The 23,746-nt window shown below is 41.8% G+C and overlaps 1 protein-coding gene across 8 annotated transcripts in view; it reads left to right on the top strand.

The window, feature by feature from the left end:
* The window catches only part of LOC119488874 (LIM domain containing preferred translocation partner in lipoma), a 234,748-nt gene extending 212,148 nt beyond the window's left edge, over nucleotides 1–22,600 (top strand). For all 8 annotated transcript variants that reach the window (XM_037770845.1, XM_037770844.1, XM_037770850.1 and 5 more), the window contains 3 exons: nucleotides 8,517–8,695; nucleotides 13,864–13,984; nucleotides 17,969–22,600. In XM_037770845.1, the coding sequence (XP_037626773.1) occupies nucleotides 8,517–8,695; nucleotides 13,864–13,984; nucleotides 17,969–18,097 (429 nt within the window). In that variant the 3' untranslated portion in view covers nucleotides 18,098–22,600. The remainder of the gene's footprint in view (nucleotides 1–8,516; nucleotides 8,696–13,863; nucleotides 13,985–17,968) is intronic.
* The last annotated feature ends 1,146 nt before the right edge of the window (nucleotides 22,601–23,746 follow it).

The following is a 23,746-nucleotide window of genomic DNA, read 5'->3' as shown; positions in this document are numbered from 1 at the left end:
CCTAGGGCCCCTCTAGGATCCTTGTGAGAGTAAAGAGCTGGTCCGTCCTTCCACCGCCCGATTACTTCCTCAGTTGAGGTCAACAGTGTCCCATCCTTACTGTACACAGCTTGGATGGTCCCTCTTTTCCCCCTCCTGAGGTGCCGGACGGTTTTCCAGAAGCACCTTGGTGCCGACCGAAAGTCCTTCTCCATGGCTGTTTTAACTCCTCCCACACCCGCTGCTTTGCCTCCTTCATGGCAGTGGCTGCTGCCCTTCGGGCCTGTCGGTACCTTGCAACTGCCTCCGAAGTCCTCTGAGATAACATATCCCGGGAGGCCTCCATCTTCAGTCGGACAGCTTCCCTGATCACCGGTGTCCTCCATGGTGTTCGAGGGTTGCCGCCCCTTGAGGCACCCACGACCTTCAGACCACAGCTCACCGCCGCAGCTTCAGCATTGGAAGCTTTCAACATCGCCCACTCGGGTTCAATGCCCCAAACCTCCACAGGGATGCAAGAAAAGTTCCGCAGGTGTGAGTTGAAGATCATTCGGACTGTGGCCTCCTCCAGACGTTCCCAGTTCAACTGCACTACGCGTTTGGGCTTACCAGGTCTGTCCAGAGTCTTCCCCCAACCTCTGACCCAACTCACCACCAGATGGTGATCAGTTGACAGCTCCGCCCCTCTCTTCACCCGAGTGTCCAAAACATGCGGCCTCAGATCAGACGATACGATCACAAAATCGATCATCGACCTTCGGCCTAGGATGCTCTGGTACCATGTACACTTATGAGCATCCTTATGTTCGAACATGGTGTTCGTTATGGACAGTCCATGACTAGCACAGAAGTCCAATAACAAACGATCACTCGGGTTTAGATCAGGGAGGCCGTTCCCCCCAATCACGTCTCTCCAGGTGCCTCCATCGTTGCCCACGTGCGCGTTGAAGTCTCCCAGCAGAACTATGGAGAACCGAGGCTGTGCGTAGAGGTAAGCCCTACCAGATCTAACTGATAGCGCTCCACCTCCCGCACAAGCTCCGGCTCCTTCCCCCACAGACAGGAGACGTTCCACGTCCCCAAATCAATATTTTTTTTGAGAATCGATACAGTATCACAAAACATGATATCACGATACGCAAGTGTATCAATATTTTCTTACATCCCTAGTAAATTCATTATATTGATGTAAAACCAAGTCTTGCAATGTATTTCTTAAATAAAATAGACATATTACATATCAGTCTAGGAGGAAGAGGGCCAATTCAGAATTGGTTTTGAATCCTTTCAAATCCCACAATTCTCTCCATCTGTTGAATGACCGACCAAGGTTGACTCATTTTTTTGCCCGTGCTCTGTCCGTTTTAGCTTTTTTTATTGTTCTTAGGTCAATTCTTTTCTTTTTCTCTTTGCTGATCCTGTATCAGACATAACCACAAAATGCAACGGAAGGGCTGTCACAGTTAACACGATAATATTGCATTAACGCAACTTTTTTAGGTTGTAGCGCGCTCAGTTTTAAAGCTAGAGTGAAGATGCTGGTATCATATGAAACTAGAAAACCTAAGAAATCCATTGGAACCTTGGAGCCATGTCACAGTATCTTATCGTCAAGGAGGCTATATAACGCTCCAAAGGTAAGCTAAATTCTGGCATGGAAAAACTGGCATGGTCATTTTCAAAGGGTCCCTTGACCTCTGACCTCCAGATCAGTGAATGTAAATGGATTCTATGGGTACCCACAAGTCTCCCCTTTACAGACATGCCCACTTTATGATAATCACATGCAGTTTGGGGCAAGTCATAGTCAAGTCAGCACACTGACACACTGACAGCTGTTGTTGCCTGTTGGGCTGCAGTTTGCCATGTTATGATAGGAGCATATTGTTTTATGCTAAATGCAGTACCTGTGAGGGTTTCTGGACAATATCTGTCATTGTTTTGTGTTGTTAATTGATTTCCAATAATAAATATAAACATACAGTTGCATAAAGCAGTATATTTGTCCACTCCCATGTTGACAAGAGTATCAAATACTTGACAAATCTCCCTTTAAGGTTCATTTTAAACAGATGAAAATGTGTGATTAGTTTGTGATAACTATGGACAATCATGCGATTAATAGCGATTCAATATTTTAATTGATTGACAGCCCTAAACAGCAAAAATTAAAAAAATCTCCTTCTGCTTCCTTTTAAATGGCTAACGTATTACTCACTGAAAATGTAAACATAGGTTCTTCCGGTCTGCGTCCTGTAAATAGTCTCGTCTGATTTTGCGCGGAATCTGACCCAGTGACACGCATTAAGAATAACTACACAGAAATAGCCAATCTTCTCTCTGATGGTCCCGTTTGCTTATGTAAGTCATATAGAGGCATCAGTATTAAATTGAGACTGTTTCATAAAACTCTTAGTAGTTACTTAAAGAAACAAAAGGGAGTGAGGCTGCTTGTCGAGGTTCATTAAGTCAGCAGACACCTTCCCTCAGGAAGTAGGAGGGTCAGTGAATTGACTCATAGTTCATGACCAAGTCAGTGTCTCTTATTCACAGCAGATGAAAGCAAACAGCCGCGCTCAGGCCTTTCTTTCCAGCAAGCTCTCGTTAGATATCACCGAGCCACCTTCAGCAGAGTGTAGTTAATTCACACAGCATGGCCTGGCACTGACCAGCACATTCTGTGAGAGTCTGGACGCACACTCTGAATCAGATCATCTGTAAATTTGGCCCACTCTGAGTTCAGCGTGCAAGGTCATAAATCGCGTGCGGTCTCACTGAACTCCAGCCCGCCTCCTGTCAGCTCGACTGGGCCATGTGAAAAAAAGAACAGATAGGTGTAAAATGTGTTGGTACGGTCGGAGGAGATAGGGAACAGCATAAACTTAGCAACATGCCACAGCACATTTCCAACTGTTTACTGTTTCATCTGCAAACATGGAAAACATGTCTTTGTTCCAGCTTTGTTTTACCTGTAGCTGTGCACAAACCACAGACTGAATTATTTGAATTTGGGATGAATCCTTGGCTCCTGAGTGTGTGAATTAGTGATGCAAATATTGATTTATAATATGTAGTTAAATAGTTTTAATATCATTTAAATATCATGAATGATAGGAGTTGACAAGTATTTTGATAAGCAGTTAATCGTCTATTCTCAAGCAAAAAATGCCCAAATTTTGATGGTTCCTGCGTCTAAAATGTGAGTATTTGCCGATTCTCTTGTCTTACAGCACATTATAGGAAACTGAATATAATTTGAAGACGGCACCATGGGCTCTTAGCAGGCCTCCAGAGTACAACCATGTTGGAGGCATATACGACCAACAATCTGTCAGTGCACCTGGCATTTAGCAGGTCTGTCTGCCCTGTACTCCTCCTCGAGAAACATCACAATCTTAAAACATACCAGTAATTAAAAATGAATAGAACAAGTGATTTTTTTCACGTCACGAAAAATGCTTCGGTGCCCGTTACACCTGTCTTCGGCACTGAACGGCCCAGTCCAGACTAACATCACCTGCGAAGTACCGCTCTGTCTTCCCGGTCCCCAGTCTAACCCTGAACAAGGAGCCGGAATCATTTCACAAGTGGGGAGAGTAAAAAGTCTGAGTGCGTGTGTGCCTGTGTTTGTAACACTGTACATTTAATAACCCGAGGCAACTTTACCGCTAATTCTTCTCTGCTCCGATGATCGCCAAACAGCTGATCTGCTCTGAGCGCATCTCTCTTTCTCTATCACTTGACCACTCACTCGCTACACACACATTACGCTACTCTGATAACAACGTAATATGTAAACTTGTGGATACCTGACAGTACCGTAGGTAGACTGTTTGGGACGCAATAAACTCACTATCGATAATGCTACATTGTGAACAACAAGTCTGTGTTGAAATCACCAGGAGGGCTAGTTAACGGGAGGTGCCATTCATTTACATTATGGTGCGCTCAGGCTCTATTCAGTAACAATGTGTATTATCATGATGTGTTCAAATGTAATCAAAAATGTCGTTTTTGGTGAGAAACCTGAATAAATCCAGTTGTTTGAAGGAGATGTTTTCACAGAAATCTAAAATAGATACTAGAGACAGAATTATGACCTGTTTAACCTACCAAAAAGGTTCAGGGGGCTCGATACTAATGCTGTCTAATATCTAAGACTCAATAAACTCGCTATTGACTCATCCAGCGTATGCACCCCAGTTTTTCCCTGATAATGCCTAATTCCCTGGATAATTGCAAATAACAAATCTGTGTTGAAATCGACAGGACGAAAAAGCTAGTTTACGTTAAATGTTAGCAGCCAGTAAGCAGCACAGTCCTGCGGAGCTAACGGCTAACGTTAACGAAGGTTGCATTGAGTTTCATTATGATGCATTCAGGCAAGTCAGTAAAAATAAGTATTGAGCAAAGGTAAATTCTAACGTTATCTTGATGTGTTCAAGTGTAATCTTGCAAAATGTAATTTTTGTTGAGAAACTTGAATAAATCCAGTTGTTTGAAGGAGATGTTTTCACAGCAATATAACATTTATAACAGAGAGGGAATTATGACCTGTTTAACTTCCTAACAAAAACCAGTATGCAAACAGTAATCAAGGAGTGGATGTTGAATTATATGTGATTTACTGTTTTACTTTTGTTTTTTAAAGTGGTATTCAATTGGTATCGAGAATCGTGGAATTTCACTGGTATTGGTATCGACTACTACATTTCTGGTATGGTGACATCCCTAGTGTAGGCCAATGGGAACTGACAAAACGGCACCAAAAGGCGCGGGGAAAGTTTTTGGGTGTACCTAAAGGATGTGCTGGTGCACCTAAATGAAAAAGTTAGGCGCACCAGTGCAACCAATGTAAAGAGTTAGTGTGGAGCCCTGGCTCTGAGACTAATCAATTAACTGAGATATTTATTTGCAAATGAAACGAAAAGTTGTAGCCCTAATTCTCATCCCGTCATTTAGTCCAGTAATGTGTCTGTGTGTAAAACAAGTAGAGAATAGTTGTTTTTCTGGAATATGTTTTTACTAGTATCTAATTTTGTTGTGCTTTACTGTTTTAAATACATCTAAGTCTGAAAACCGTGTCATTTAATCCAATAAAGTGACACATATTAGTCAAATGATCCCACTCCATTGACATTTTTTAAATAAAAGACTAGCAATGACACTTAATGATGTGAGTAGTTTGACTCTGTGTGTCTCTGCCTCTCTGTCATGTTCAGAGAGGAGCACACGGGACCTCTTAACTCCCTGTTAGACGCTTTGTTTGCCATCACACTCTTCATTCCAGCAGACAGCTATGTCATACGTTGTTTGGGAGCCCTTTGCCAAATAGTGGGAAGCCTGCACAGGCTTCGGCGTGTTTTGGTGCGAGACCATAATATCACTTTTTAGCAAAAGCTAACGGCTCACAATGAAGGAATACAGGGGCCACAATTGACTTTAACGCACTGTGCTCACCCCTCAGTTCAGCAAGAGGCTGTCTGACCTAAATTCACTTTACCTCATCTGCCTAGACATTTGTTTAGCCTTCTGGGCAAACACTTAGAGAAATGTATGAGGGAGAGAGGGGGAAAAAAAAGAATACGTATGCTTGAATACATCACATTTAGTCAGGGGAAGCAGAACCCGGACATCTGCAGACGTATACAGCCCTCTAGTGGCAAACTGCAGAGGACCTGGATGTCTCACAGAGAGGGCATGAAGTGATTTCCTAAACCATCTGTGGAGGTTGAAACCAAACACAGACCAAAAGTACATTTTCTGTTTTGACATCAGATTGGCGTGTGTGTAGCAGGCCTGCTAAATGTTACCTAACACCAAATAAAAGGAGTGGATAAAAAACAACACAGGCTGAGCAGAATGAATGAATTGAGGTCATAGAATCTTACCGTCGGAGAGAAAGAGAGAAATTTCGCCTTTTGAGTACTGTACTCATTACAATGGCCCGGAGGAACTGTGTGCTGTGAAATCATATGCTCTAGTTAAGCTAAACAAGGGCAAGGTATTCCCACATGAAGGGCAGATGAGAATAAGTGAGCGGGAACGCAGACAGACGAGGAAGAGTCGAGGATGGTTTAGTGCTGTTTGGCCCCGGTATCTTCCTCACATTCTCAGGTTGCAGATATGCTCTCTCTCTCTCTCTCTCTCTCTCTCTCTCTCTCTCTCTCTCTCTCTCTCTCTCTCTCTCTCTCTCTACCTCTCTACCTCTCTCTCTCTACCTCTCCCTGCCTGTGAGTGCGTGCGTGAGGCAAACCTCAAGGGCTCGGTGCAGCAAGCTCATTAAAGGCTTCATTCCACTTCCAGGATCGAGCAGGATTGCAATATGGACATTGTTTATACACAAATGTTGCCCTGGGAATAATGTTTATTTCTATTACCGTCTTGGAGGGAGGGGAAAAAAGACAAATAAGAGTGCGGAGCTTGTCGGCACACATTGCTTTTCATGAAATAATGCCTCTCCAGGAGTGCTTTGAAGAAACGGACATTTTTCAAAGCACCTTTTCACAGCCTCGATCGGCTGCTCCTTTGGCAAGCCGTTTTAACATTTAATAGCTAAGCTTGACTATCTAACATTAGAGATATCCACAATTCAGAATTCTTATTCCAGATATCTCTAACGTCGTTCTGACTAGTCAAACGACAGTCAGAGATATCTGTAATTCAGTTTTGACTATCCTAAATAACAGTTCCAGATATCTCAATCATTATGACTAGTTAGAAGAGTTGTGAATGACGTTGCTCATGCAAGGCTTCTCATTGGATATCGGCCCAACAAAGCATCTGAACAGCAGAAGCTTTCACTAACTTGGATAGTTCGGTAAAGTTGGAAAGATATCAACATACTTCCCGGATCAATAACTCATAAGCGAAACATAGTTAAAACACAATCGAGGGCTCTTTCTAACCGTAGTGAGGTAGATAACGAGCTACAAGCTCATTTTAATCACAACCAGCCTTTAGTCCTCCGAGCTGGACACAGAACATCGGTCTCTAGGCTGTGAGACGAGTGGTCGAGGACCGCCGTGGATCAGAAAGTTCGAAAATGACATGAAATAGAAAAAGAGCTCATCATCAGGAGTCTGTGGCCAACGAGAGCTTTGTTCACTAGAGAGTTGTGCTAGAAATTTACAGCCTATTGTAGATTTATTGTCTCCAGACACACTTTATAAACCCATACGGCTGCAGTGCAGCGCCATCGTATGTTTGAATAGCTTCCGCCTCCCACCTGCCGTTGCTGCTGACATAATTACAGATATCTGCAACGTCATTTCACCTAGTCAAAACTCCAATTCAAGATATCCGTAATTATATTTTGACTATCCTAAACTCCAGTTTCGTCCAAATGACGTTGCAGATATCTCTAATGAATATCCTTTCTAGCTGTTAAATGTTAAAACGGCTTGCCCTACTGCTCTCATCTATTGCCCTCTCACCCTCCTATGACACATGATTTGTTGGGAGTAAAAGTCACACGGAATCATGTCAGGGCCATTTTTATATAGCTTCAATGAACCTCATCCTGTAAAAGCTGCTTTGCTCATTAGCGTATGGGCTATAAATGTCACTGCACGTGCTCCGCAGCTGGACAGGGGACGGCTGGGAGTTTACCTCGGCCGAGCGGTCACAGAAGTGTCATTTTAAACGGCAGAGCCCAGCGGTGCGTCTGGGAGGCAGCCGATGACGCAGCGCAGTGTTGCTACACACCCCGAGCTTTGTTTGGAAACACTGAGGCAGCTTGCTACTACAGTGGGAGCCAATTGGAACAGCTGAACCGTGCACTCTTTAGCCCAGCCAAGCGCAGAAAGATGTGGATGGGGGGGGGCAGAGAGACTCTGAGATCCAGGAAATGCCTGAGCGAGAAGCAGCGACAGCGGGGCCCATCAGCTCTCACACAGGCTGCACATTGATCACCCTCACATGATATATCCACCCCTAGTAATTGCATTGCTGTTTAGAGAGGCGGTCGTTATTTATGAAATATTGAAATAACAAATGGCGTCTCCCGGCAGATATTAAGAAGAGAGATGCCACAGATAAGTCAGAGGCGGGCGGCCGCCACGTCCCCCCGCGGGCCGCTTGCCCAGTCGCCTGGCTGCAGAAAACCTGCAGTCATCAAAAAGTGGAAATGTTTACTGCTCACACTCTTGCATATGGGAGGATGAAGTGTGGGTGAGGGCGGCTGAAAAATGACCGTGTTCGTGTTTGTGTCTAATCAGATTCCTTCAGCTTCAGAGGCATTTGAGGACAGCCGAGCTAAAGGTCCTGAGCGTGGATTTATTTGTTGCACGGGAACGAATGGGAGCCGAGCTACCTGGAATGCACCGCTGGCAACAGGAAGCTAAAAAACCACAAAACTGGAGGAATTGCAGAGAAACTTTTCTAAATTTGTCATGCTGGTTAAAATCCGTTAGCAGACAAGTACTAGTTGTAAACAAGAGCTCAAAGGGCCTTTGGAAATGAATCATCAGATCCACTATATTCATCATCAGGTTGGTTATGTAATCATGTGGGTGTCTGTGTGTTTGTGTCTGCAGAACACCCTTGAGACCTGCACCATCTGCAGTAAGCCCATCATGGAGCGCATCCTGCGGGCTACCGGGAAAGCCTACCACCCTCACTGCTTCACCTGCGTGGTGTGCCACCGCAGCCTGGACGGCATCCCCTTCACCGTGGACGCTTCCAACCACATCCACTGCATCGAGGACTTTCACAAGTATGTAGTTGAGGATTTCAATGGTCATAAATAAATATTTTTGTATCAGTGGATGAAATGACTTTATGTAATGCATGCTCATAGTGACAGAGTTACCACCAAACTCTGGCATTCCCTGCAGTTCTTAAAGGGCCAGCGTGTCGCATTCAGGGCGATCTATCGGCAGAAATGGAATATAATTATATTATTATAAGTTTGTTTTTTTGTGTATAAAGGCCATTACGCACCGGGGTCATGGCGAATAAACGACACGCAAAAGTGAAATACTCCTCCGCGAATATTATATGTGTAGGGCTTTTATTGTGAAAGGTAAGGACTGAACGAGTGGATCTTGTCTGCGCTGCCTTTGTCTAGGTTGAAAGGAGTAATAAAGTTTGCCGTCTCGGTTCAGACTACTGAGCCTCCATGTTGTTGTTTCACTTTTTCGCCACATATTATTTACGTTCTGTGTGAAAGAATCGCACAACGCCAGTGTGTAACACCCTTATCACCTAAAATAAGAATCGTGTTTTCATTAGCTTAAAATTGAGCCGTTTATATCTACATACGGAGCGGGTCCTCTTCACAAAGTCAGCCCCCATGTTTCTACAGTAGCCCAGAACGGACAAACCAAATGCTGGCTCTAGATAGGGATATTTGCGTTCTTGCATCAGCCACCATATAGCAGGGCGGTTAAGCATAACAATTGTGCATTTTGCGATAAAAGCAACAAATTTGGCACAGATGTAGGTTTATATATGCCATTTTCCAAAATGGCTGCCAAATAGGCGCTTAATATTCCAAAATGTTGTAGAAAACTGTTTTTATGACTGTTGATGATTTCCAAGATGTGTTCAAGCTGATTAGATCAGATGAAATAGTTCTCCTACACGCTTGGCACACAGGAGTAGTTTCAGTTGGTTGCAATCTACAACCTCACCGCTAGATGCAGCCAAATCCTACACACTGCATCTTTAATAATGTTATTCAGCTTATTGTTTTGGTTTTATATTATACAACTTTACTGTTTCATTCTCCTTTCCAGATGCGGCAGGCAGCAGTTTTCAGCGAAAAAAAACTCTGTACTGTATGCTACATGCCCAGCATCAAATTGTAGACAGGCAAAGATAGCAAGTAGCTAGTGGAGCATTTAGCAGCTAAAGAGCCAGATATTTCCCTCAGGTTTTGGTGGAGACCAAAAACAGAGCTAAAAGAGAGTGAATATTTGATGACATTAACCAGGAGTGATATATGTCCAGTTTCCTTTTCCATTTTCAAAGCCTTAAAGGTAGAGTTGGTAATGCTGAGACACTAGCAAGAGTACACTAGATTTGAATAAGCAGCCAACCTAAAAACCAGCCAGGTGTCTGGGTTGACAACTCTTTTCCAATGAAAGTAGCTAGCAGCACTAGCTTGCTAGCTCACTAGCGAGAAAGTCACCAAGACCTGCCTCCAAAGCCACTCCCCCAAGAACACCACCAACTCTACCTTTAAAATAGCTTTAGTATTGTATTATTTACTGTAGCCTATATATCATAAGTTGTTAGCTAGCAAGCTACTTGCTGTTTGATCCAATCCAAGAAATGCCTTGATATTGTTTATCCTGGCTAACAGTTTTACCCTAATTCTAGTATTTTTGCTAAGCTAAGCTAAACACAATCCTCTCATCTAACTACCATTATGACGGGAAACTAGCATACCATATGTCCAACATTCATTTAAAGCTGCAAATATTAATAATTATTTAAATTTTAAATTAAAACAAATACATTTTAATTAATGTATTTAATTCATATTAACAATGACTCAGATGACTAAGTTTAATGTGAAAGCCGTCATTCGTAGTAACTCACAGATAATTATCACTTGATTCAGCTGTTCCCCTCAACTCTACAGAATATTTGAGCATCTCTCAGCTCGTTGGTTTGGTCGTATGGCCCGCAGCTTAACTGTTTTGGTTCACTCTATAGGCTCTCATCAACCTCGTTTCCAGTAGGCAGCTGTTTTCGGGGATCAAACCCACTGTACGCTTCCTGCGCAGCACAAAAATGTCAGACAAACAAAGCTAGCAGCTAGCTGGTGAAGAGTGTAAAACACTCACACTTTTGTCAGGAGCTGGTTGACACCAAGCCAGAGTTAAAAAGGGGGTGAATGTTTGACTTACAGGAGGCTAGAAACATAACTGAATGCTAATGTTGTTCCATGTCTGCTGGATGTGTAAATAGGTTTGCTAACACTTGAGCCAGGTTCTATGTCAGTGTTGTGTTTACAGCTTGTCCCACTGCCCCCAAGTGGTTCAAACTCAACTAATGCTGCTTTAATATCCTTTACTGACCTGACAAATTCAGCTACAGTGTATTTAAACCTAAATCTGAGATCTTAGTTCTTCCTTTTCGGGAAATCTTGTGGGCAATGTCACAAGCCCAATGACCTTATGAGATGCAGCTGCACACATGAATTTAATAGTAAATTCCTGTCATTGTGTCACACTCCAGCGATTGCATAACCGCCACCTTACCAGAAATGTTCCCTTATTCAGTGACCAGAAGGGAAACAGAAGTAAACAGTTAGCTCTCGGTGCAAGTGCACAGCTTTTGCTCTGTGGAGTCGCTGCACTGGGCCGTTGTTTAATTCCACATGACAAGTGTGACCTGAACAGCGCAGCCATTTGTGTCGAGGAATAGTCACGCCCGGGCCTGAGCTTTTTCTCTGGCTAATACTGTATGGCTGTGCTTCCCCAAAGCCACACACCCCCTTCACTTCCTGATTCCCAGGCATTCAGTCAGTGACAGAAATAGAAGTGTCCACCGGCCTCCAGTCACCTGACAGGACCTGAAATCTCAGCATGCTTTTCAGATCCTCATTGACTTTACTGTTAGATAGACCTCTTCTCGCTGAAGGCATGTTACTGTGAAAGTCAGTTCTGGTATTTATATTAATGTCCTACTATGTTTAGCTTTCCCTCAAATACTCTGTTTATACAAAATATTTCACAAGCTGTGCCTTTTCCTTTGTTTGAATAATTGTTTCAGAATCAGAATCAGTTTTTATTCGCCAAGTCCATACATACAAGGAATTTGACTCTGGATTTATGCATCTCTCTAAGTGTACTTACACAGCAATAGAAATAACAGCTAGGGACAAGGACAACAAAGCTGGAGAAATGAAGGTGAGGATAATGTGAAAGCAGTATTGTTTTTTATAATACATGCTAATTTTATTTATAGTGTGAAGATTTCAAACAATTTGTCAATGGATCAATTAGTCCAGTGCTTTCCGAACTTGGTGTTGGGGCCCCCACAAGGGGTCACAAGATAAATCTGAGGGGTCATTAGGTGATTAACAGGAGAGCAAAGCAGAATTTTATTTTTATTAATTATTACAATAACTATTTGTCCGACAAAGCTGTAATTCTATTTTGATGTTTTTCTTGTTAATTACTGGATGATTTCACCTTTTTAGACGGATGGTTGAACTGTTGGTTCATATGATGATGGATAGCAAGTAGATCTAAGGGTTCAAACAGGTTAGGGAATGCTGGACTAGTGAACTGACAGAAAATGATTTGGAAACTATTTTGATAGTTGATTCATTATTTTAGTCATTTATCAAGCAAAAATGATGACACACTTTCTCATATTCCAGCTCCTTCATCATAAGGATTTGATGTTTTTTCCTACTTTTTTATTTATTTTTTTATTTTTATTAAATATTTTTGAGTTTTGCAATGTTGGCCAGACAAGTCAATCGATTTGAACACGTCAGCTTGGTGGGAATATTTTACCATTTTATGAACCAAAACAATTACCATTTAAAGGAACAGTGTGTAGCATTTTGGAGGATGGAATATAATATTCATAACTATGTTTTCATTAGTGTATAATCATCTGAAACTAAGAATTGTGTTTTCGTTATCTTAGAATGAGCCCTTCATATCTACATAGGGAGCGGATCCTCCTCAAGGAATCCGCCATGTTGCTCCGCCATGTTTCTACGGTAGCCCAGAACGGGCAAACCAAACACTGGCTCTGAAGGGAGTCTTTCATGTTTTTATTAGGGATGTCAAACGATTAAAATATTTAATTGCAATTAATTCCATGATTGTTCATAGTTAATCGCAATTCATCGCAAATTAATCGCACATTTTTTTATTTGTTCGCAATGTACCTTAAAGGGAGATTTGTCAAGTGTTTAATACTCCTTTCAACATGGGAGTGAGGAAATTTGCTGCTTTATGCAAATCAATTAACAACACAAAACACTGACAGATATTGTCCAGAAACCCTCACAGGTACTGCATTTAGCATAAAACAATATGCTCACATCATAAAATGGCAAACTGCAGCCCAACGGGCAACAACAGCTGTCAGTGTGTCAGTGTGCTGACTTGACTATGACTTGCCCCAAACTGCATGTGATTATCATAAAGTGGGCATGTCTGTAAAGGGGAGACTCGTGGGTACCCATACCCATTTACATTCACTGATCTGGAGGTCAGAGGTCAAGGGACCCCTTTCAAAATGGCCATACCAGTTTTTCCTCGCCAAAATTTAGTGCAACTTGGTTGCGTTATTTAACGCAGTTTACAAGCTAGCATGACATGGTTGGTACAAGTGGATTCCTTATGTTCTCTATAGTTTCATATGATACCAGTATCTTCACTCTAGCGTTAAAACTGAGCCTGCTCCAACCTAGAAATTGCAAGTCGCTTTAATGCGTTAAAGTATTAGTGCCGTCAAAACAATTTTTGCGTTAAAGCGTTATTATCGCGGTGACTTTGACAGCCCTGATTTTTGCGTTACCTGAAGGCCACAATAGTTCTCCGACACGCTTATTATGGTACAGATGACCTCTGAGCGAGGCGAACGGCGTTACAACGGTTTAACACTTGACAGCTCACGTTACTGCAGTCTTGGAAAGAGAGGAGTGAGCGCAGGGGTATTCAGTTGATTGCAATCTACAACAACACCACTAGATGACGCCAAATCCTACACACTGTCCCCTTAATCAAGAAAGAAAGAAGTATATTAACTGATAATGAATATCATTGTTAGTTCTATCCCTACTTGTGTATATACAGCCTCAAAAAGCATAACTATGCAAAATAGTGAATGAGGATAGATCACTGAACTTGTTATTATGTCACAACATTTGTTCTGAGCTAATTTATTCTGGGTTCTGTTTCACAGGAAGTTCGCTCCACGCTGCTGTGTGTGTTCCGAGCCTATAATGCCAGCACCGGGCCAGGAGGAGACCGTCCGTATTGTGGCCCTGGACCGCGACTTCCACGTGCAGTGTTACCGCTGTGAGGTATGTTCTCTATGTGTGTTTACCTCCTCTGGTATGTGAGTCATTATAGTATGAAGGCATATCGTGCGTGCCCGTCCCCCGAGTCACCTTTTCAGCGGGACTGAATCATTCCTCTCTTACCTGCCTCCAAATAGCTTTCCATCTCTCCTCTGCAAAGTTCATGGACTTACATAGTAACCAATCTGTCAGCCGCTGCTCGCTGGCTGATAAGCGGCGCTGAGACACTACGTGCCCGGCTAAAAGAGAAGTAACGTGTCACATTGTCAAAGAGCCGTGCCAGTGTGAGTGTACACAGAGCGTTTGGCAGACATAAAGGTCAAAGGAAAGCAAAGCAGATTAGTTCAGCTGAAGGGGCTCAACAAGAGAAGAATTTTGTCACCAGGGAGACATGGAGTAGATGGAGTTGTAATTCTCAGAGTGCGTGCGTGCGTGCGTGCGTGCGTGCGTGCGTGCGTGCGTGCGTGCGTGCGTATGTGTGAAATTGTCCACATGATGTGTGTGGTTCTAACCCTGTAAGAAGAGGGTAGAGCACACACTTTTTTACCGGCACTAGATCAAAAAACCGACTGAAGGATGGAGTCAGACTAAAGATCCACACACGCTGCTCTAATAGAGAAACATTTCCATTTAAGAGATCTTCTTCAGGCATTATCAAGTAAACATGGCAGAGAAGGGCAGAGATAATTACTATCATCACTCAGGTAGTATTTGTGATCTTATTATTGATAATTGAGAGTCAATCTACTCCCAGACTGAGCCAATCAGAGCAGAGCTAGATAACACTGTTACTTTTTGGGGACAAAGTATGCCTCTACAAAAAGGGCAAAAGTAGAGAAAAAGCTTCTAGAAAATAATATAGAGAATACATAGAGAGGTCATCACATATACATATATGTGTGTGTGTGTGTGTGTGTGTGTGTGTGTGTGTGTGTTGGTGTGTGTATGTGGGTAGCGCCCAAGAAACATTTGCCAAAATGCTCTGTCAATGGTAAACAGTGTATTCTCCTGTTGGTATTGACTCTTGTTTTGAGTTGTTTGGTGGATTGGATGATTGAACTCTCTATCAGTAACAAGGAACAAACAAGACATATATTTTACACTTTATTCATTTAATACACCGTCAGGAGCCAGGGTTATCACAGACTACCTCCACAATGTGGGAGTAGAGAGAATGGAACGGCCTGCCAAGAGTCCACACCTCAACCCAATTCAACACTTGTGGGATCAGCTTGGGCGTGCTGTACGTGTTAGAGTGACCAACACAACCACGCTGGCTGACCTGCAACCAATCCTGGTTGAGGAATGGAATGCCATCCCACAGCAACGTGTGACCAGGTTGGTGACCAGCATGAGGAGGAGGTGCCAGGCTGTTGTGGCTGCGTATGGATCTTCCACCGCTACTGAGGCTCCTGACGGTGTATTAAATTAATCAATATGTCTTGTTTGTTCCTTGTTACTGATAGAGAGTTCAATCATCTAATCCACCAAATAACTCAAAACAAGAGTCAACACCAACAGGAGAATACACTGTTTACCATTGACGGAGCATTTTGACAAATTTTTCTTGGGCGCTACCCACATAATCAGCTTTGCTGCTCATCCCACAAACGCATGATCTTTACAAGTTGGACATCATTGTGAAGGTAAATAAACAGGCTTTCCAACGATGTAAAATACAATGACCATTAGCATTGTAACAACAGAGAAATAACTGTCTATTAAATATTGAAGTTTATAAATAAATGTTATGGCACGCCAGGCCAAGTGGCGCTTTCCACGGTACTGAATTTAATTCTAAAGATATCTTGCTGCTTGATGAATTAAATAAAAAAAATGGATTAAAATATTCCTGCTAATACAGTGGTTAAGTTCAAGTTCCGAAATTATTTTATTAGAGTTCACAATAAATATATATATAAATATTTATATAAATATAAATGTTACTTTAACAGCTGCAAGAAACAGACTTCATTGTCTTTATAGGCCTTAAAAACGTTTCCGAAACAGCCCCCCTCTGATTTTTTAACAAATGGCACTCTGCATACATACCACTAGTGGCTGGTGACTCAAGAAATTGGGGAGGACAGGAGGAAAACCAACCCATGGTGTCATGTCATTTCATTAAGTTATTTCTCTTATTTTGCACTTGCACCTCCATTTCATGTATATGGGCTCAGTGCTGCTTGATATGTGCTCTCATGTTCCTCTTTTTTTTAAGTCATATAGACACATAGATTCCGATTTTATTTTTATTTTGTGAATCTTTTAATCTGTAAAGAATTTTGCACTTAAGTTTGACAAGTGCTATAAAATGATCATTATTATTACTATTATTATTATTACTACACTACTTGCCTTGGTTACTTATGTCTACTTTCTTATGTAAAACTAAAAATTAAATAGTAAAACAATGGCTTACAAGATTTCAGATTTCTTAAAAACAATTACTGCAGCCTCAGGAGTGTGTGTAATGTGTCACTAGAAGTCTCCGTAGCTCTGCTGCGGGTCCAGCCCGGCGAGCCTCGAGCGGCGAGCCCCGAGCGGCGAGCCCCGAGCGGATCTCTCTCCATCCACTCCCTAGCGGGGTCCGACTCCTGCCGCGGCCGCGTGCCCCAGGCAGCCCCAGCCCTCGCTCAGATGTCCGGGCTGACCCACAGCGGGACTACGGTGGCGTGCAGCGGTCTGACGTGCAGCGGTCCGACGTGCTGCTGCACTCCAGTGCTGGATCCCCGTATAGGCGAAGGACTGCTGTACGGGTCCTTCAGGGCTGCTACAACAAGCTAACTGTTGCGTTAGCTAACACTAGTTGTAGGGCTGACCGATAAATCACTAACACTAGTTAAAAAATAAAAGATGAACTGACTTGACTTGACTAGTATAGTGTTAGTAATTAGCCAACACTAGTAGCTAGCTACAGCTCAATAAAAAGGATTTGTTTTCTTATGTGTTTAAAAGTAGTTCACAATTGGCACGTTATAAGTCATTTCCTAATATGCAGCTATATGATACTTTACTGCCAGTTCAGCACAATACAGTGGTAGACACTGAGGATGATATTTGGACATCATCATTGGACCGATGCGCTGTCCATCTTGTGTTCTGCTGGTTGTTAATAGGTAAGAACACAGGCTGCCCTTTCCCCTCTGCCCTGCAGGTGTCGCTGTTGAGGCATTTTAATCAGGATTTGAGTAATGGATTTTTTCCAAAGAAGAAAGAAAACATATTTCATAAATGATACTGAGATTTGGTAATGGTTTAATTCACCCAATTACTCTTTTTTTCATATTTTGATCTCCCTCTTGCCTCTCAAAAAATAGAGGAGCAACCTCCTCCGCCTCTATGGACCAGCCTCCACTGATACATACATATATGTATGTACTGTATATGTAAATGCTAACATCATTATGCTAACATGCTCACTATGACAATGCTGATGTTTATGTTTATTGTAATGAAGTCAGATCCAATACTTCTATTTACTTAAATGCTGATTAAATATGTATCTGGCACATTGAAATAATAGCTCACTCTAAATTTGGCACACCTTATTTTTCACAAGCTGCTTGATCCAAGTACAGAAGGTCCTGATTCAAAACTGAAGCTTACATCTTTGATATGAACTGAATGAAAATGTAACTGAAACTGATGCGAATTATCAGCTAGAGAGAAGAGCTCTTTTAGAGTTGCTAAGACTACGAAAAACACAGTGCAAGCCTTCAGGTGTTAAGAGAAAGGGATGTCCCCAGTAATAACCAGTTGTTGCCCCTCCAGACTCACAGCTGCTAGAAAACCAAAAGACTGGCTTCAGCCTCAGGCTTTTCTGCAGAGAGCCTCCTGGAACTGGACGCTGGCTGAGTCTTTAAACGGCAGTAAATGTCTGGTTTAGGGTGCTAGCACAGTGAGCGTCTGAGTTAGTCTGATCGGTGAGCGTAGCTAATCACTCTGTTTGTGTTTGTGGACTAACGGAGTATCTGTGTCCTGCAGGACTGTGGCTCTCTGCTCTCAGAGGGGGATAACCAGGGCTGCTACCCTCTGGACGGACACGTTCTCTGCAAAAACTGTAACACCAGCCGCATCCAGGACCTCACCGCCAAGGCCACCACTGACCTCTGAACAGCCCGCCGCCTGGTCACCTCCACTGTGATAACCCAATGCTTGCTTTCTCTTTCTCTCTCTCTCCCTCGCAAACATAGCGATCCACAGAAGCTTGCATTCCTCAGCATATATATACACAGTATATCCCTCAATATATATATTCACTTCAGTAACAAGCATCACATGTTCACCTGCATACGTGTATCTATTGACTCGGTACAATCACAGCAGAAGAGGCTGTGTGTTTTTTAACTGTTGTTAAAGGAAAAGTTCAACATTTTGGGAAATCCGCTCGTACACTGAGAGTTATATTAGAAGACTAATGCCACTTTCATATAATATAGCACTTTGGACCTTGTTAAGAAAAGTGCCATATAAATAAAGTTTCTTATATTATTATTATGTCAGTAGGCTAAATATAGAGCTACACTCAGCAGGTGGATAGCTTAGCTTAGGATCAAAACTAGAAACAACTAGCATTGCTCGGTCCAAAGATCACTAATTAACAGGGTGGATGCCATTTGCGGTGTCAAAGAGGTTGTTGGCGGCTTCTGGTGAAGAAATGGTAAAGTAAAGCAGCAACTTGTCTCTTTTCAACTTCTATTTTTGTACAGATTTAAAAAACAAAGTAAGATGTAACATGTTACTTAGTGAGCTTTAGAGGTGCTGGTAGGCGCTGTTTGTTACCTCCGACAGAGCCAGGCTAGCTGTTTTCCCCGTCCCCAGTCTTTATGCTAAGCTAGGCTAAGGATGTAGCCATGTAAATCAAATAGGAGTAGAAGGGTCATTGAACTGTTTGCTGTGGTAATTTGACTAGCACAAACGAAAATGGCGATTGTTGTTAGTTGTTATAGTGACAACAGAACCCACGTCAGTGGGGCCATAAAGTGTGCTCGTAGCTCGCCCGAAAGAGAACGGACTCTTGGCTGGCTAGTTAGCTGGGTAACTTGTCCCCAGGCTGAGGGACCGTTATGACCCAGCACTGCCGCTGGCCACCAGCCCGCTGTTCGGCTCATTTTCCCTAATCGGTGCAGCACCAAAGCCTGATGGAACAAGCCCAAGAGCTAACCAGCCGGCTGTCCGCCAGCTAGTTAGCTATCTTTCTAATTCCAGCATGCTTCAATGCCACGCTGCTTACAGAAAACCAGCTGAACAAAGTTGTCACTCATTTGGCGATATCATTGTGCTTTCCTCCACTGTGACAAGAGTGTGTGGATGAAGCATTAAGTTGTTCAATGTGACTCATTTACATGTTTTATGTGCCTCGTAACATTCCTACTCCACTGCTTGTTTAGTCGTCATTACTGAAAAACGTCACCTCAGTGAGTCCGCCACTCGCCGCAAGTTTGTTTAGTTTATGCGGAAGTTAGCTCGCTTTGAATCGCCACGGTCGCTATGGCATTGGCACACACAAAAATGGCCGCTGCTCTGACCATCCTGCTACATTGATTTGAATGGGAATTTCCGTTCCACTCCTGTATTCTATTTCTATGGATGTAGCCATATATTGACCGTACAGATTTCAATCTTCTAATCTAACTCTCTACAATAAAGGAAATAAGCATATTTCCCAAAATGTTAAACTATTGCTTAAAATCATTCCAAATCCATCAGTTAAAGGTTACCATATACATCATCACTCAGTGTTATTATCTCATATCATAATCATCGCCAACTGGCATGTTCTAGCCAGGGTGCGCATGTACACATGCAAGCCCAAATTTTTCTTGCTGACCGGTTCTTTGGATCTAAAATGGAGTCAGAATGTAGATGGATGGATGTGTGTATGACTGCATCAGTATTTAGAAAAACCATGTGCACACAGTGTATTGGTGAGGATGTTCTTTTTATTCTAGTGTTTGTTACAATGCAGATCACAGACGGTACACCAATAGGGATAACAATACATACTGAGGCTCATTATTACAAAAGAGTTCTGAATAACTGAACACCAAAGAATTGAACGGCCATATTTACTGTGTACATATTTTGTATGCAACTATATTAGACGTTATTTACGTTATATTGATCGGGACCACAGGAATCACAAATAGCGGTTCTCAGTGTCAAAGACAAAACCCTCAATTGAATGCAATTCCCTTTTTAACTGAATATTTTCTTTGTACTTTCCAATCAAATTTGCTTTTATGTATAGCCTACAATAGATGATTTCTGTTGGCCTGAACAGCACAATCATGGCACTCCATTCATATAGATACGGCCTAATATTTGAGTTTAATTATATCGTTTTTGAGCAGATAAATATGTAACTCTTTCTCTCATTTACAGCAACATAGATTAGGTTAGTAATTGTACTGTAAGCAGTCTGGTAGAGATAATAGATTAGAGATGGCTATGCAATTTTTTTATGTTAATTGCATCGACACTTTATGAGAAATTTTATGGATAAGGAAATATTTTACCTGTACAGATTCAAGCATAAGTGTCCTTATAGTAATCCTTTAATCAAAACTATGCTGTTGGTACTGTGTGACTCTGTGTCACTGTGCTGTATGTCAGTATTGATTGTACCATTGACAATTGTCTTTTATATTTAGTGTTTGTTTAACGTTGATAGGCAAAGAAGGGACCATGAGAGTTTCCCAAAAATGACTTGATGATTTTATTATTTGTTCCATCCAAGAATCACAGTCAGTGACCAGTGGTTCGACTGTTTGATTTGATAGTTACTTCATTATTATTTCTAGAGCAATACGCTGATGGTGAGTTAAAGGTATCCTGTGGAGTTTTTGAACACTAGTAGCACTGTGGAGCCATGTTTTTAGGATTGTGTCCTCATTTTGTTTGAATCTTGCAGGGGGCAAGGCCTCCCCTGGAATCTGATTGGCCCCCCCTGTCCGAGTAAGAAGGTGATAGGTACCCAACTGGCTTGTTAGTCTCAAAACCTCTGTAGGAAGTGACTGCAAGTAACACTTCATACAGAGAGAAGCAAAGCGACTACAAAGACATGCCAAATGTCCACAAAGAGATGCAAAACGACAACAAAGATATGCAAAAATGACTGCAAAAAGATGCAGACTGTCTACACAGACGCAAAACAACTACAAAGACACAGAACAACCACAACGAGTTGCAAAATGACTACAAAGGTACTCATAACAACTATAGAGATGCAAACGACTACACAAAACACACAAAACAAGTACAGAAAGATGCAAAACGACTACAAAAACACACAAAACAAGTACAGAAAGACGCAAAACAACCATAACAAAATGCAAAACAACTACAAAGACACAAAACGACTACAAAGACTACTCTTTAAAACCAATCTTGTTGTGTCTCAACATGTTGTGCCTCTTTCAGTCAGTAGGGCTGGGTTGGGGTCTTTAAATGTCTGTTTCCAAGCGCCCATTGTGTGCTTATCTGTCCATGGCTGTAGGTGTCACAGCACATGTAGGTGACGTGATACACATTCTTTTGCAGATGCTTTCATGCTATTTCACTGATTGACATGTGGTGCCAGTAAAGTGCAAAGCAGCGGGCGATGTGCCTGCAAAAGCAGCGAAGAAGCAGACCACAAGCTAGCAAATATGGATGTAAACATTGCAAAATGTATAGTATACAAACAATCAGCTTTGCAAATGTTTATTGAGAAAGGCAATTTGATTCAAGACGTTTGCATTTTGGTGTTTAATTTGTTTACAAGAAATCTCCACAGGGTACCTTTAAACAACAAAGACAATGTAGTTAATAAGTACTGGTCTTCCTATTTATTAGTTGGATCGGTTTACAGCCCCGATTACAGATGTCTTCTGCATGCATATGGATGGAAATATTATGAACAAAGCAATTAATTCTAATTTTCAGAGAACTCTCTTTAGTGTTTTCCTCACACATTGAGAAGGCTGTTTGCTGCCATTTGAATACAGGAAAGTGATTATACCATCAAATAGACTGTATCAACTGTAATCACTGAGTTTGGGTACATGTTTTAACCGGGGTAACGCATTGTAAATAACTGTGCTAATAAGCCTATAATACATTAACAGTGAATTCATCAGGCCTATTCTACTGTAGGACATATTTTCTACATAAAAGTAGAGAAAAATGTTGACCATTTAAAATCTAAAGGAGTATTTAAAAGTCCCTAAAACACAGTGAAAGCTCTGCGCTGCTGGTCCTCCAGAAGGTTAGGCCTCCTAAACTCCATATCCTCAGGACGTTTTCCATCAATATTTGGAGCGCAGTTCACCGGTCAAAAACTATATTAAACTAAAACTATATTGTGTCTGAAAGGCATGTTAAAAATGTGTCACAGTGTCACAAAACTTAAGTTGGGAACACAATTTCCAGTCATCTCCAGCATCATTTATTTTATATTATCAGTTATTAAAAATAGACGTCTATAAATAGATCAAACTGTAGGAGAAAAAACATCCAAGGTTCCCTAGTTACAGAAGACATTTATTTGATCTCTACTACTTACAGTTTATCACAGCAGCTTCATTAGGTCCACACTTTGATCCATCACGTTGGCCATTTGACAGTTGACTCAGTGAGCCGTCTGATTACTGGTTGTTAGGCACCAAAGACAAAGAATACACAGTCTATATACCGTTATGTCACATGTGTTGCTAGGTTTCAGCTCTCAGAGATGTTGCCGGGGATCCGGCTAAGTTAGCATCTCATGTTAGCTATCTGTGAAAAGTCGATACAGGGCCGTCTGACCTGCTGGCTGGTTAGCAATTAGACAGCAGTGTTAAAGGGGATGAAAACACGAATAAAGATTTCAAAGTGACTACTAAAAGAACTACAGCCGATGAATTTAAAACCAGTATCTGAACAACAGTAGTGCAGTGATGCTCATTTCAAATTCTAGTTCAGGTGCTTTTCGTAGCCAATTGTGTCTAAAAACAATCTGAGCCTACATAGCTTAGGCAGTAAGTGGACCTTTGTGCTTTGTTTTTCTTTCTGAAGCCAAAATGGTATCCATTATTCAGATCCGCCTCTGGATCTCACTCTACAGGAAAACATGTCATTGCAATACTGCAGCAATATGGAGTAGGAGCATTTGCTGTGCTTTCAGGCATGACCACTGCACAGTTGAATCATTCTGGTGTTTAACTTAATTGGTGACAGTGTGAGGAAGCACACAGTAATTGTGAGCTACAAACATCATCATATAAAAATGTAGTTTCTTTCCACAACTTCTGTATAATGTACCAGTTAACAATCACCCATTAATTTATTTGATGTAACGTATAATACAGCCATCATTTAGGATTGTTGTTTGAAGTACATATTCACACAGAGAGCTGCTGTTAGAGTTTAGCAATGTGAAGTCATTTAAAGCTGCACAAACCAATATTTTTATGACAATGTGTAATGTAAATGGGGGCACTTATAGTGACGAACCCACAGAGGATTGTCATCAAACGACAGACGGGTGAAGTTAGCAGCTAGCTGGTGAACATAACGGAGCATGTGTCTTGTTGCGCTGCCCCTAAGAGGCTATAATATTAATTAATGTAGTTTTAAGCAGATTATTTAATATATAGGCTGCAAACTGCTGCGTAAACAGTAAAAATAGTATACTAATACCCTATGTCTAAGGTCTTTTTCTGGTTTTGACTGTTATCAGGCCATTAAATAGGCGTCATCAGTTGCTATAAGCACCCTAGATGTGGGTCAGGAGGGGCCTAC

The sequence above is a fragment of the Sebastes umbrosus genome, chromosome 5 (assembly GCF_015220745.1).
Source record: "Sebastes umbrosus isolate fSebUmb1 chromosome 5, fSebUmb1.pri, whole genome shotgun sequence".
Classification (NCBI taxonomy): Eukaryota; Metazoa; Chordata; class Actinopteri; order Perciformes; family Sebastidae; genus Sebastes; species Sebastes umbrosus.
This window is presented reverse-complemented; position numbering and strand designations above follow the sequence as displayed.